This window comes from Prunus avium, chromosome 5 (assembly GCF_965620075.1).
Source record: "Prunus avium chromosome 5, drPruAviu1.hap1.1, whole genome shotgun sequence".
In the NCBI taxonomy this organism is placed as follows: Eukaryota; Viridiplantae; Streptophyta; class Magnoliopsida; order Rosales; family Rosaceae; genus Prunus; species Prunus avium.
The window spans coordinates 30,230,853-30,245,130 of NC_142288.1; the positions used below are offsets into that span (position 1 = coordinate 30,230,853).

General features: G+C 37.2%; 1 protein-coding gene and 2 long non-coding RNA genes across 5 annotated transcripts in view; 1 reads left to right on the forward strand and 2 right to left on the reverse strand.

The window, feature by feature from the left end:
• Positions 1–2,025: 2,025 nt before the first annotated feature.
• LOC148294661 (uncharacterized) lies at positions 2,026–4,091 on the reverse strand. The gene is made up of 2 exons (XR_015835808.1): positions 3,530–4,091; positions 2,026–2,529 (listed from the first exon to the last, which is right to left on the reverse strand). It is a non-coding gene; the product is annotated as an uncharacterized LOC148294661 (long non-coding RNA).
• A 595-nt stretch (positions 4,092–4,686) lies between these two features.
• The window catches only part of LOC148294662 (uncharacterized), a 63,401-nt gene continuing 53,809 nt past the window's right edge, over positions 4,687–14,278 (forward strand). For both annotated transcript variants that reach the window (XR_015835916.1, XM_088253236.1), the window contains exon 1: positions 4,687–4,893. Coding sequence is in view for 1 of the 2 variants with exons in the window: in XM_088253236.1 (XP_088109362.1) it covers positions 4,722–4,893 (172 nt within the window). In the remaining variant the exon portion in view is untranslated. The remainder of the gene's footprint in view (positions 4,894–14,278) is intronic.
• LOC110746025 (uncharacterized) lies at positions 5,804–8,090 on the reverse strand. Of its 2 annotated transcripts, none has more exons than XR_015836005.1 (3): positions 7,410–8,090; positions 7,076–7,178; positions 5,804–6,022 (listed from the first exon to the last, which is right to left on the reverse strand). It is a non-coding gene; the product is annotated as an uncharacterized LOC110746025 (long non-coding RNA). The 2 variants fall into 2 exon arrangements; XR_015836004.1 differs by having other exon boundaries at positions 6,226–7,178.

A 14,278-nucleotide genomic window follows, 5' to 3' on the forward strand; every position in this document is an offset into this window, starting at 1 on the left:
TATCTTTCTCATAGATTCTTGCTATGTTCTTGAGTGAGTTTAGTCCATTTTTACTTAGTTTTGTGTTTTACTAGGTTTGAAGAGTAAAGATGGTAAAGCGAGCAAAAGGAGCAATTTTGGGATTGAAATATGATGTGCAATCCTGGGAGCAGAATGTGCTGTGCAGAACAGTCAACTTGACAGAATATACTGTACTTCCTCAGAGTGAACCAGATGTTGAGCCTTATATATTTGGAAAGATACGGATGTTAGCTTTTTGTAGAATTTTACGGTTCGCGATTCGGACGTGTGTGGAGAGAGTTGTGGCCGTTTTAGTACAGACAGTTCGGGCAGAATGTGTTCTGCGGGTTTTGCAAAATAATCCTTTTGAAGTTCAATCCTTGGAGTTTAATTTGTGTCAATCACATTTGGGAAGTGTCTACAAAGATGTGGAGTTATTTTCTAAGGTCTGATCCTATATTTAGTAGGATTTTGGATGCCAACTCATCAAAGACAATTGAAGCCAAACTAGGAAAGCATAGTTACCAAGTCAAAAGAGGATTTGTTCCTTATTTAAAGAAGACCAGAAATTAGGTTCTCTTATGCTGGAGTTTGAAGGAGAGTCAGAGCCGCTGCCATCATCAAGTTCTCGAGCATCATCACAATCTATAAGTTTTATTTTATGTTTTCTAGTTTTTCAATTATGTTTTCTTTGAACATGAGTAACTAAGTTATTCTCTAGGGCGAGGATGACGCCCGAGCATGGATAGTTATGATTTCTAATGTTATTTAATGGATTCTAAGTTTCTTTTAGATGAATGTTTAATCACTATTTTAATTGTTGCTATTTGTTTAAGTTCTTTGACTGATCACCTTAGGGCTTTGCATCTAGTAAATTGGAAGATGAATTTGAGGCAGAACTCGCAATATAATTCAATTAGCTTCTTGTGATTAAGTGTGGTGAATTACATTATTGCTTGACGAAGAATAATGGTTTGCTTGGTTCTCTCGTTTTCTAGAACGTAATGAATCCAACTTGTTAAATGTATGCCTTAACCAGGATAGATTGCAGGATTGGGTATATGATCTTTGTCTGAACTAGAAAAGAATCTTACACTTAAGGAAAACTATGGTCTGAGTGCCTGAAAAGGACTTAGATACGGGAATTATCATCTAAAGAATCGAAAGAATCTGTTGAATGCATTGAAATCTAACTTGGATTGCTTGTGGTTGATTCCGAAACCCCAGACCTTCATCATTGTTTGTTAACCTTAAAATTCAACCTTTTTATTCTCAATTGTTTTTATTAATTTCTTTGTTTTCATAAACTTTCACAACAACAATCTCTACAAATTCACTTGCGTATCAGTTAGATTTAATTTAGGTATTTGAATATTAGATTAATTTGGAATCCTCGTGGGAACGATACTTGGACTTGTCAAACGCTATACTACATCAATCTTGTGCACTTGCAAGGACAGACCAAGGAATAAGAGATGTTTTGCAGCGAATTCTCTCTTAAGTTTTTGTATTGCTATCTTGGAGATATTTATACACAATGTAGAAAGGGTAACTATTAGTTACAAACAAGTATACAAATCATGGAGCATTTCCAGGATTTGTGTCTCCCTAAAACATGGAAATGTAAACATGCCTAACTAAGACTTGCCTAACTATGACTTGCCTAATTATGACTTGCCTAACTTACTTGCCTAACTCTTATGACTTGACTAACACTTCCATCACCGGCGGTGACCACCTTGTTCTCCTTCTCTTGTTCAGTAGGATCAGTGGCTGAGAACTGCAGATATGGGTGTGTATCAATGATTTGGACGCGGAGGTAGTTGAAAATGCCATTGACGTTGACTTTGAAGGCAAGATGCTCGGGAAAAATCACCAGCGCGTTCCGGTCGATGACTGTGAAGACATCAAAGTTTTGGCTTATAAAGAGGCATTCGTTTGTAGGGGATATCTTTAAAAAATCACCGGAGTGTACGTGGCGCAATCGGATTTGGGAGGAGTTGATGTCGTTTTTGATGGGCTCGAAGAGCGTACATGACCAAAGGCTTTGATCTGCCTGTCGCTCGTCAGCCCCGGCTACAATCCACCTACTGTTTTGGTCTGCCCTCCTCCAGTATTTGTTGTTGTAGCAGGATCTTATATGCACCAGAAAGCGGTTGTTGTCGTTGATTATTGCGGGCTCCTCTTCGACTTGGAACTTTGCGTATGGGCTCAGAACCTCCTCTCCGGAGAATTGGAGGATCCCATGCACCCCCTCGATGTCTTGGTGTATGTAGCGCAAGTATCTGTTGTTCGGCTCTGATTTAAGCGCAAGAAATGGTTGTGGCAGTTGTAATGCCATTTCTGATGATCTCTCGCTCGCTCTTCAATATGAATATGATTTAAAAAAATTTATTAACTCACTTGTCTGGTTCTTTCTCTCTCGTTGTTTATTGCTTTCCCTAGCTCCAACCCGCTGTGCTATTTATAATCAAGCAAACCCAAACCATGCACATGCATGTAGGCTGTAGCTTTTGCTTCTTGTTCTTGCTGTACATATCCATAGTTGGGTTGGCCCGCGAAAGCGAAACAGAGAAAATTGAAGCCAGCGAAAAAAGTAAAGCCAGGTGGCAGTTTTGAAAGGTCCAAGTAATAATATTCTTCAAATAAAACAAACTAAAGCGTGCTTCACGTCTTCAAATAAAACAAAGTTAAGGCTACTACTTTCTTCTTTGTTGTTTCGGTGCTTAATGTGAACTTCATTATGTAACTTCTACTACTTGTACTTATGGGCCATAGCCATTTATCAATTATAATTATGTCATTAATTGGGATTGAACAACAAAGTTGTTGAGATGTTTACATACTTTAATTACAGACATATGATAGGTTTAATTAAAGACGTATGATAAATTTAAGAGAGTGATACTAGTTTCAACTGTTCCTTTCACATATACACAACTTCATTTCTTTTAAAATTGAGAAAACCCTATCTCTTAAGCAAAATCTGTTGGTTCTACGTAAGTTTAGGACAGTTGCAAACAATTGTTTTTAATTTAGACCCTACAATCAAATAAATCCAAGAAAAAAAAAAGTGAAAGAAGAAGAGAATATAAATTTATATATCTCAATTTCTTGTGTGAAGCTTTAAAATTAATTTCAAATTAATATTAAATTTTAGGGTATACTAGTGATTTGCCCCCTAAACTTGTACCTAATTTTCAATTAGCCTTCCTATTCTTTTTTTTTAGAAAATTAAGGATATGAACTTTTTTTTTTCTCCAATTTCCACCATGCCGTCTAAATTCCCAACATTTCATCCAATTTTCAGTTAAATCATTTTTAAAAATTATTTTTTAGAAAAAAATTGAAGAAAAAGAAGAAAATTGACCCCCCCCAAAAAAAAACATTGAAGCAGCAACCCAGGCTGCCTATGTCGAGAGAGGCTAGGTTTTTGGGTATCATTCAGCCAACCAAAACAGAAGAAGAAGAGGAAGGAAGAAGGAAAACAGAAGAAGAAGAGGAAGGAAGAAGGAAGAGAAGAACTCACCTGCCATACCCGCACCCAGCTTCATCGTACCATCGCCGTCGTAGCCGCTTAGATTCATTTGGTTGGGGTTTTTCGTACGCAGCTCTCAAGGTTTCCTTTTTCTTTCTCCAAATAAGCTGCTGTTGTTATATGGGTTGGGTATATAATTGTTTTTAAGTCGTTGTGTGGTTGGAATTGGGTTGATTTGGGTTCTTTTTTCTTTAAATAAGTTGCTGTTGTTATATGGGTATTGGGTTGGGTACTATATGGATGAACTTATTATGGGTTCGGTACTTCACGACTTAATGGCCATAGATGGAAAAAGCCACAGAGAAGAAGACAGAGACAGAGGGAAGAAAGAAGAAGAAAAAGAAGAAGAAGAAGAAGAAGAAGAAGAAGAAGGAGAAGAAGGGGAGAGAGAGAGAGAGAGAGTTTTCAGTTTTTATTTTATTTTTCAAGTACAAAATGACTATTTTACCCTCATATTTAACGGCAAATTGAATGAAATGTTGTAGATTTAGACGGAGGGGGGAAATTGGCGAAAAAAAAAAATTCATATCCTTAATTTTCTTAAAAAAAAGTATAGGGGGTTAATTGAAAGCAAGGTACAAGTTCATAGGGTATTTCACGAGTAAATCCTAAATTTTATTTGTTTTGGTTTTCAATAAGATTAAGTTGGATTTCCTTGAGCATCATCACTGATCTGATGGCATCAGAAAAGTCTTTGAATTAGCCAATGTGATTGATTGATTGGAACGTATCTTTAATACAAAACAAAACCATGTCCATGTCCATGTGATTGATTGAAACGTGATTTAGTAATTTTGAGAGATCCATAGGCATTTGCATTCTTTCATTCATTCTAGATAGTAGAAAGTAGACAAATTGTGGAGGCATTTATGAATTAGGATTGAAAAACAAAGGTTCAAGGGATTGTTCCATCTAATCTTCACAGATGACCAAATGTAAATACATAATTGGAATGTGCTTTTGGGCCTTTTAAGTGGCAGAGGTGGACCATAATATTGAAGTAGCCCAAACTGTTGATTTTGGGCGAGTGAACCGGTTCCCAAACCATGCCCAGTCCTCTCAGTCTTCTTTGCACTTTAGCAACTTGTGCTTTGCTTGCTTGGTGACTAAGCCTAAGGCAAAGCGGCAGCCAGAGCAGCATCATTCAGATTCATCAGAAGTAGCAAGTAATTAAGATCGCGAAATGGCGTTGCAGTGGATGATACTGACGTACATGGTGGCAGCTGAGGCAGCCTTGGCCTTCCTCCTAACCCTTCCTGCGCCCAAGCTCTTGAAGAATCAATTCGTGTCGTTGGTCTCTCTCATCCTCCAACCTGCCCTCTTCATCGTTCCCTTCGCCGGCTTTCAGCTCCTTGGTTTCTTTCTTCTTCTTTTTCTTCTTATTTTATTTTATTTTATTCCTAGCATACCATACCATAGCAACAATCTACCATCAGCTTTCAGCTACTAAGCGTGACAGCTATGAGAAATCCGTCAGTTTCTAACTCTCTCTCTCTCTCTCTCTCTCTCTCTCTCTCACATAGCACCGACTGATGTCTCCGATTCCCATTCACTATACTGTTTAACAACTTTATTATAGAATAACAGCATTACAAATTCATATTTATTTTTCTCAAAATCATAATGCTCAATGACACACATACCTGTTTCTTTTTTTATGAGAACACATACCTGTTTCTTAATTTTGTCCTCCATGTGATATTATAGATTAGCTGTTTCTTTGAGCTTCCTTACTAGGTTGCTCTATGTTGTAATTCTGTGGCCTCCTCGTTTTGGGTGAGGTTTTCGGTTTAATGAAAGGGAGCTTCACTAATATACCCAAAATAAGAGCTGAAATTATAAAAAAACCCCACATGAAATGCACTTTAGAAACACACCCAAAATCCATTTACTATCATAAAAAAAATGAGTGTTGAAGTTCCTATAAATTACATTACTGCCATTGATAAACTTAAAACAAGCCCAACACAAAAAACTAAAAAGAAACCCAAAATAAGCCCAGCAAGCCCGAAGTACATTGTTAATACCAATATCATAGAAGTACATTGTTAATACCATGTCATAGAAGTACATTGTTAATACCATTTCATACAATTTTTTTTTAAAAACATCCAAAAAAGCCCGAAATGAATTGTTAATACCAATATCATAGAAGTACATTGTTAATATCATGTCATAGAAGTACATTGTTAATACCATCTATAGAAGTACATTGTTAATACCATTTCATACAAAAAAATTTAAAAAATATCCAAAAAAGCCCGAAGTACATTGTTAATACCAATATCATAGAAGTACATTGTTAATACCAATATCATAGAAGTACATTGTTAATACCAATATCATAGAAGTACATTGTTAATACCATTTCATACAAAAAACTAAAAAAAAAACCCAGCAAGACATCCGATATCCTTTGCAGAAACCACCTCCAATTGTCCATAGTTTCACCAGAAACAATCGCAAAGGCAAAAGGAAATACCTCTACAAGAAGAAAAAAAAAAAAAAAATACACTGTTAATACTATGTCATAGAAGTACACTGTTAATACTATGTCATAGAACTATCTTCCTAGTAAAAATCACATTCTGCATATCATAAACTTCAAGTGCACAGCTATATATAGAGCAAAATATAGAGCATGCTTTGTTATTGAAAAATCTGTTAATATTATGTCATTGAAGTACACTGTTAATACTATGTCCTAGACATTCAGCTGCTACATTGCGAACGGTACCCTCTTCCTCGCTTTCACAGTTATTAAAAAGTAAATTAAGTATCTTCTCAACACTCGAATCCGAAAACTCTGCTTTATCTTCTCAACATTCAGCTACTATGACCTGAAAAACATTTCAGGAAAAAAAATCAGGCTCTTAAAGTTCAGAAGAATGCACCTCCTTCAGAGAATGAAGCAAGAGATTCTGCTTTTCCTGTTGATTGTCAATCTGGTCCAAAATAAAATGCAAATACTTGAGCAGGTTATCAACAGCAATATTGCCAAGAGCGTAGGAGGCTACAGATTTGATCTCTTCAAAAGGAGATTGAAAGGACTCAATGACAACATTCTCTATATGGTAATGGGAGCTTAGATATTTCCTCCTTCCAATCTCCCCGAGACACAGCAAAGCAAGGTGCTGCTTAGCCCATATCATATGAAGAAAGCAATTATACTGGGCTCAAATAAAAGTTATATAATAATTAAAAAAAACAATAAATCAACTAGATACAATCAATCTACCCCAAATTTATAACGAAAGTTTGCCTACCACGAAATTACCAAATAATAATAAATCGTGAAAAGTTAATTAGTCTATCCCTATTTGCTTACAAAAACCAAAACATTGTCATCTGTGAAGATAACCCTAACTGAGTTGTTTTCTTTCGAGAGGGGGGACTTACTGAATTTGTACCGCTGTCATCTTTGAGAATTTCAGTTAGCATGTCACGGTAGATGAACATTGCTGATCACCAGCAGTAAGGCAAAGGACAACCACACATATTGAGCTATTGAATACAAAGCTTGTTTTGCAACCCCACCTGACTGGGGAGATGGTTTAGCACTTGATAGCAGAGAGTCTAGTAAGGTATCAAAACTTGTGTTTGCAGAATACACCAAGGAAGCAAAAAAGTTTTGCAAAGCCTGCAATTACCAACAAAGAATGTTCTCAAGCAAAGTTTCTAGATCAAGTCAACCAGTTAGATAGATAAAATTACCACAGCTCAAACCAATATCACAGATTTTTAACCACAGCTCAAACCAAAACACAAGATCAAATTCACAACCAAACCGAATCTGAAATCAATCCAAATTATAAACAAAAAGAAATTAAAATCACAATTCAAAACTTAAATGAATATCAATACAAATTACCTAAGTGGCCTAAACCGAATCATCATCGAGACACTATCCCCACCGCCTTCACGATGACCGCCACCTCCGTAGCCAACGCCACCATATCCTCCGCAGCTGTAACCTCCGTTAGCACCACCGCCGCCGCCGCTTCCATGAGACTGCGCCTCGTTGACGGTGATGCTACAGCCGTCGAGGTTCTGGCCGTTTATGCCTTCGATCGCGTCCCTCATGGCCTTTTTATTGTTGAAGGTGATGAAGCCAAAGCCCCTGGACCTCTCGGTCTCAAGGTCGTTGATGATCTTCGATTCAATGATCTCACCAAACGGAGAAAAGGCCTCCCCAAAGCATCATTGTCGGTGGAGGAAAGAGTCGGCCTCATGGATAAGGACCCGAGTCCACCTCCTGAGTTGTAAAACGACCTTGCCTGTGACTGAGATGCGAGAGATTGAGCTATGAGATCTGGAAATAGCTGCAAGATCTGTGAGAAAGCAAGTGAGAGATCCATAAAGCAATGAAAATTAGAACTACGGCTCCAACGGTGAAGTTAGTGAAATCGAGCGCTCGTCGATTTCTCACAGACCAGCTCCAAGATTTTGAAGGAGCAATCGTCGATTATCTTAATTGAGCCTTGAAGCTGGATTTATTTTGGGCAAAAGGGCAAAACAATAATCCAACATTGCTATTAAATTTAAAAAATCGACAGCTGTCAATTTTTGGATTTATTTTGGGTGTGTTTATCTATATATATAAAGCAAAAGGCAGAGAATGGTGAAACATTCAAAATACCAGAAAATGTCCTTGGTTAATGCAAACATTAAGAATTGAAATTATTAATTAAGTGAGGATAATATGGTAAATTTACACTTTTTCATATTTAAAAAATTTAAAATTAAAAGAAAAATCAGATAATTGATCCTATTTTTATGGAACACAAGTACCGATTATCTTTTTTAATTCTAAAATAATTTTTAATTTTTTTAAAAAAAGCCTCTCGCAGGCGCAGAAGCGCGTGCAGAGAGGCTAGTACATATTAAATAATATAGGGTATATTTATAGTTTTATGTATAGGAATGGTTATTTTACTAATTTGCTATTAATGAAATTACCCCCTTTCTCGACCAAAAAATAATAATTTTTCCCTCCAAAACTTGCATGTTTTCGAATATTTTAATAGTATAATCATGCTGTTATATATTTTTTTAAAAATATGTCAGAATATTTAAATAATATACAATAAAAGCATAACTGAAATTCCTCCTTAATTGGGTTTAACTAGGATTAAATCTCCATGAATAGGATAACGCCCTCAGGAAGGAATGTGGGAAGTCTCCATGGGTTTAACAGAAGCCATTAAAAATGGGCATGATCAAAGTAGCTTCTTTGCTTGTTAAGGCGGGGCGTCTCTTACTATTGATGATGTTGGTGATTTTCTCTGTATTACGGTATCAAGGAGGAATTTGTACCTCCTGAAAGGGCTTTTAGCCAATGCCATTAACCCAAATACAAAAAATTATGATCAATGATCACTGCTTCATGTAGCTGCTTCAGAAGGCTTATATGTGGCGGAGCCACTCCTAGGCCTAGAGTGGCCCTGGCCCTTAGATTTTTGATCTCTACTATATTATATTATAAATAATTTATAAAACTAGTAATAAACAACTTATAATTTAAGTTAAAATTCCCACTAAAACAAATTAGACATTACTAAATTAGAAATATTTAGCTTTAGACATGTAACCATTGAACATTTAGATATTTTTATATAATTGTATTTTTTATTTCGACCCCCCAACTTTACAATTCTAGCTCCACCTCTGCTTATATGTGGCGGAGCCACTCCTTATATCCAATGGCAGAATTCCTTCTAGAAGCAGGAGCAAGTGCTCTATCAAAGGACAGGTACAATCTGAATGTTCATCTGGCTTGTCAGATATCAGTTCTTTAAATTTCTTTAAGCTCCTAAATACAATAGGATCCAATGAAGTTATAGGGGCAATAGACGAGAAGATGAACAGTATTCTGATAATTCTGTTTAGGCTAAAGCAAAGGACTACCTATTTAAAAAATAAATAATTCCAACATGCATGTTTAACCTTTCTAATTAGCCTACTTCCTGATTGCAGATGGGGAAGCACTCCACTTGATGAAGCGCGTATTGGTGGAAATAAGAAACTAATCAAATGCTTGAAGTTGCTAGAGCTTCGCAGTAGTCAGAGTTCTCTGATCAATATCATCAAGAAACTACCTAAGATTGTCTCTGATCAATGTGTATTATCGATAATACGCTTATCGATTAAATGATAAATGTTTATCGCAGTTGGTGTTGGAAATTTGGCTCACATTAAGGTTGCAAGTGAAGGAGGCAGCGACCGGTCGCAAGGTTTGGGCGACCGGTCGTTTTTGCACAGAGTCGAAGAAGTTTGAGAAAAGCTGGAGCGACCGGTCGCAAGGTATCTGCGACCGGTCGTAAGGTATCCAAAAGGTATCAGCGACCGGTCGCAAGGTATCCGCGACCGGTCGCCCGTGTGCTGTGCTGATGGTTTCCTACGTGTTTTCAACTACTTTTTCGGTGGCTATCGCTTTCCACAAGATTGCAGAGGATTAATGGGTCACTTCTGAGTTAAAAGAAGGTGGACTACCTGCTGGATAGTTGGGAGAGCACTTATTGCCAATTGGTTGACTTGCTTCAAAGAATTCCCTCTCCATTTTCTGGTTTAGTGGGAGGTGGCTGAAGTGAGATTATATTACTTACTTGTTCTAACCTTTAGTCTAAGTGGGTGACTAAAGGAAGGAACGTGGAGGACAAGCTGATACCTTATCTCTTGTCCATTGGTTTGTGTAGGTAATGGGGATGAAGCAAGACATTATAAGATGAGAAAGCAAGTTGAAGACAAGGTGTGGCTATGGCTGTGGCTTAGTTCACCAAGGGGTGGCTTAGTTCACCAAGGGAGGGCTCCTTATTCCTCAAGGGGTGTGGTTAATCTCAGGTGGTTGATAGGATTTTTAGTACCTGCGCAAACAGGGTTAAAATCACTTAAAATACTTGCAAGAATACAAGGTTATTGTAGTATAGATGCTCATGCAAGGTCGTTGTCCCCAAAGATTGTTTGACTAATTTGTAATTAAACTAAATCTTAATTAATAACTAAAATAGATTTTATCAAAGATGTGAAATTTATGAATTTGAAAAGATTAACTTGACAATAAAAGAAATCTGAAAGTTGGGAGGTAATAATAGCAGAGAATAAAAAGTTTTTAAAATTAACAATATAGAGAGAAACTAGGGTTTAGCCGTCGCCGTCACAATCCTATGCAACTCTATCAATTACTTATGAATTTCCACATATTTGCTTTGAAGGTTAGGTTTTCCTAATGTATATTCTCCTTGTGATGTTCAAGCGAAAACGTATATCTAACATGCAATCCGTCTGTTATGTTCAGATCAAATATAAACATGCAAGACTCATTAAGCTTTGTGAAAACCCTTTGAAAAACCATGCAACCCTTAAGAGCGTGATGTTCGCCTTAAGTGAACTTACAATTACTAATCACAAGAAGCCCTCCTCAATTTCAGGGTGATGTTCCAACAGAAATTGCATCAAATTACTTGTCTAAATATCCTAATGGTGATCAGTCATTAAAATAGATAGATAGTTTCAAACACAGTGATTAATAATTCAAAGCAAACATGCATCCATTCATAAGCAAATTAATAAAATTACATATTCATGCTAAGGCTTATGGCCTCGCCCTAGCAATAGGAATTAGTCACGCATACTCATAACTAAAATCCAAGAAAATATCATTCCAATGAATAAGAATAAAAACACCTGGAAGTAGAAGTTCTTCCAAAAATCCTAGCCAAAGTCGCGTTCCAAAGCTGAAAAGAGAGAGCCTAAAAATATCTGAAACATAACTTATATACCTCCTAAAACTCAGCTCCCCAATCTCCACAAGGAAACTAGGTTAAAATAAAATAAAACTAGGAAATCAAATCCAAATTGAACTAGGAGAATCTGCCAATAATCTGCCCAGCCATGTTTTGGGCTCAAATCTCCTCCAAATCCGGCCCAAGATAGCTTGTTTTAAAGATAAAAACGTTCTGAACACTTCTCCAGAAGGCCATGAACCCATCCGAGGTCATCTTGGGCTCCAAAAACGCAATAAAGGCCCAAAACGTCACTATTCCAGCACAGCGCACTGCTCCTTTATTTTATCGCCAGAAAATAACCGCTTGGTAGAAACATCTGAAATTTTGATAAGATCAAGCTAAGTGACACACGAACGTCCTCCAACTAGAATTACTCCAAAATTCGTCCATTTGATTATGTTTTGCTCCAGAGGAAGTCGAAAGTCCTATATTGGAAATATAATTCAAAGTATCAAAATTCTTCCAAAATATCAACCAAAATATACTAAGAATGAGGTTAAATATATAGTATAAAATATGCCCATCAAAATACCCCCAAACTTAGCTTTTTGCTTGTCCTCAAGCAAAACGAGACTCAAAACAAAAATAAAAACTTAACAGACTAGACACCTGACTAACAACCAAGTCAAAACTTCCACTTTCAAGTTGCAATCCATAGCAAATTTTAAAAACTAGAACATCTCTTCAATAGATCCAACTAATCCCACCATAGAGTCTAAGCTATTTAGAATCAATTAGAAAAGAATTCACAAACTTCCTTTGGTGTAAAGTGAACCATCATAGTTAAGGAGACTCGACTAAAACCCTTACCTCTCATCCCTTTTATTCATACTTCACATACTTATGGAATCATTCTCTCTTTTCTTTTCTTTTCTTTTTTTTTTTTTTTTTTTTTCAGTAACAATAGTGGTCGTGCAATGTCGGTTCCCTTAAGCTTTCGATCCAACCCATGTAGCGAGCTTTAGGTCAATGACTCCCAAACCACCAAGGCTTTAGGGCACTAGGTGTAGAACACCCCTAAGGACTTATTAACTCGAGTTGAAAAGGCTACGAAACCAACTAACCACTCTGCCCCATGCCAAAACTCTACCGTTGGACTTGAGAATCACTGCTAATTAGGCAGGACTGGCCCGGTCACTAGGCAAAGCCTTGGGTGAGACAATTATTACTTGATAACACATACTAACTTTATTTTATATAGAACAAAAATTAAAACACACTTAGACAAAAAGTAAGTATTTCAATCTCACTCTCCACAAACCATGTTGGTGTGATGTGCAAATTTCAAAGTATAATTCATGAATTAGTGTCTAAGCAACAATAAATAGAAAAGACTATAATGTGGGATTAATCTTCACCATGTCCATTTGTTCTAACGTTTAAAATAATCCATGGATATTAACTTAAAAACGAAAATTCTAGACAAGACCCAAAAAATTAAAAATCTAAAATTTACTTTCCCACCCCCAAACTTAAATCACACATTGTCCTCAAGGTGTGGAAAAGAAACAGAAGAAACAAGAACAAAAACAAAAACGACTAAATGTTAGAAGACGGGAACGAAAATCAAGGAGAAAGGAAACAGCCAAAAAAAAAAAAATTTAAACTAGGAGAGAAAAATAAAAAGGGGAAAGAAAAAAATAAAAATAAAAAATAAACGAAAAGAACATAAAACAGCAAACAGAAAATAAAAGAAAAAGAAAATAAATAAAAAGAAACTAACACACCAGGGATGCGGAGGCTGAACATTTCTGGGATTCGAAGGCTTGACCTGGGAGCTGGGAATGCGCAAAGACACGCTGGCCAACTCGTACAAGTCGACACATTTGTCAAATCCTAGCGACAGCTACAATATAACCCGATGGAGCAGCGGAATTTGTCATTTGAAAATCCTAGCTATCACACTGGATCCCCTTCCACTAGCCGCGAGCCCAGAGCCATACGATGCCCTTCTGTCCGTGCCCATCTCCGTTTGCAGAAGCAAAATGATATTGTTTGTAGAAACCAAAGCTTCTCTGTGTGTCAGATCCCATCTCCTTGGCTTTGAATTATGAATCCCATCTCCTTTGCTCTGTGTCTTAGAAAATCAGAAAAACATTTCCGCTCATCTCCTTGCCATGCTCATTTCTCTAGTGCAAATCCAAGAGCCTTCTCTCTCTTTCAGCACACTAACCATGTGGGATCATCTGTGTGAGGCGCCAGATCCAGAAGATCTTCAACAACAACAAAATCACCACCCTCTGCGGCTGCGTCGAGGAGACCAATCGGATCCTCGCCGAGATTCATTCCGACTTCAAACCCAACGACCCGGATGAGCGGACCCAGACCGAGAGCAACCCCAACATCACATACACTCTGTTCCAAGGTGGAAGTCGCAGAAATTTGAGAGGCTAAAGGTAGAACCTTCCTCAAATATTGTAATTTTCGTTTCAGAATTTATGGTTTGAGCAAAGTCTAACTCGTGCATATATGTGTATCTGTGTGAGGACTACCCCCAAACGTGCAAATCGGAGCAGATCTACACCACACGCTGGTCTCTGAAAAAAATTCGAAGCCAGCCATCCCACAGAGGTATAAACACGATCCCTTGTAGAATTTCTGACTTGCACAATATTGTGTGTTGTAAATGAGTCATAGCTGATCAAAATGATGTTTCTGGCCTGCAAGATTGATTGTTGTAAACTTCATGGCCTGCAAGTTGTGTTGTTGTAAATCTGGTGTATGGATATATGAATATGCTGCTGGGTGCATGATTCCAGCGTAGGATTATCTGCGTATATTTGTTTCTGTGCTGCTGATTGGTGTCCTGCATTGAACCAAATAGTAAAGAGTTTAGAAAAATAAAAAGAAAATAAAAGAAAGTAAAGGAAGTAGAGAGGTTAGAAAAATTGGGTTGCCTCCCAATAAGCGCTTTATTTTAAGTCTGTAGCTAGACATTGCAGAAGCCCGGTGGTCA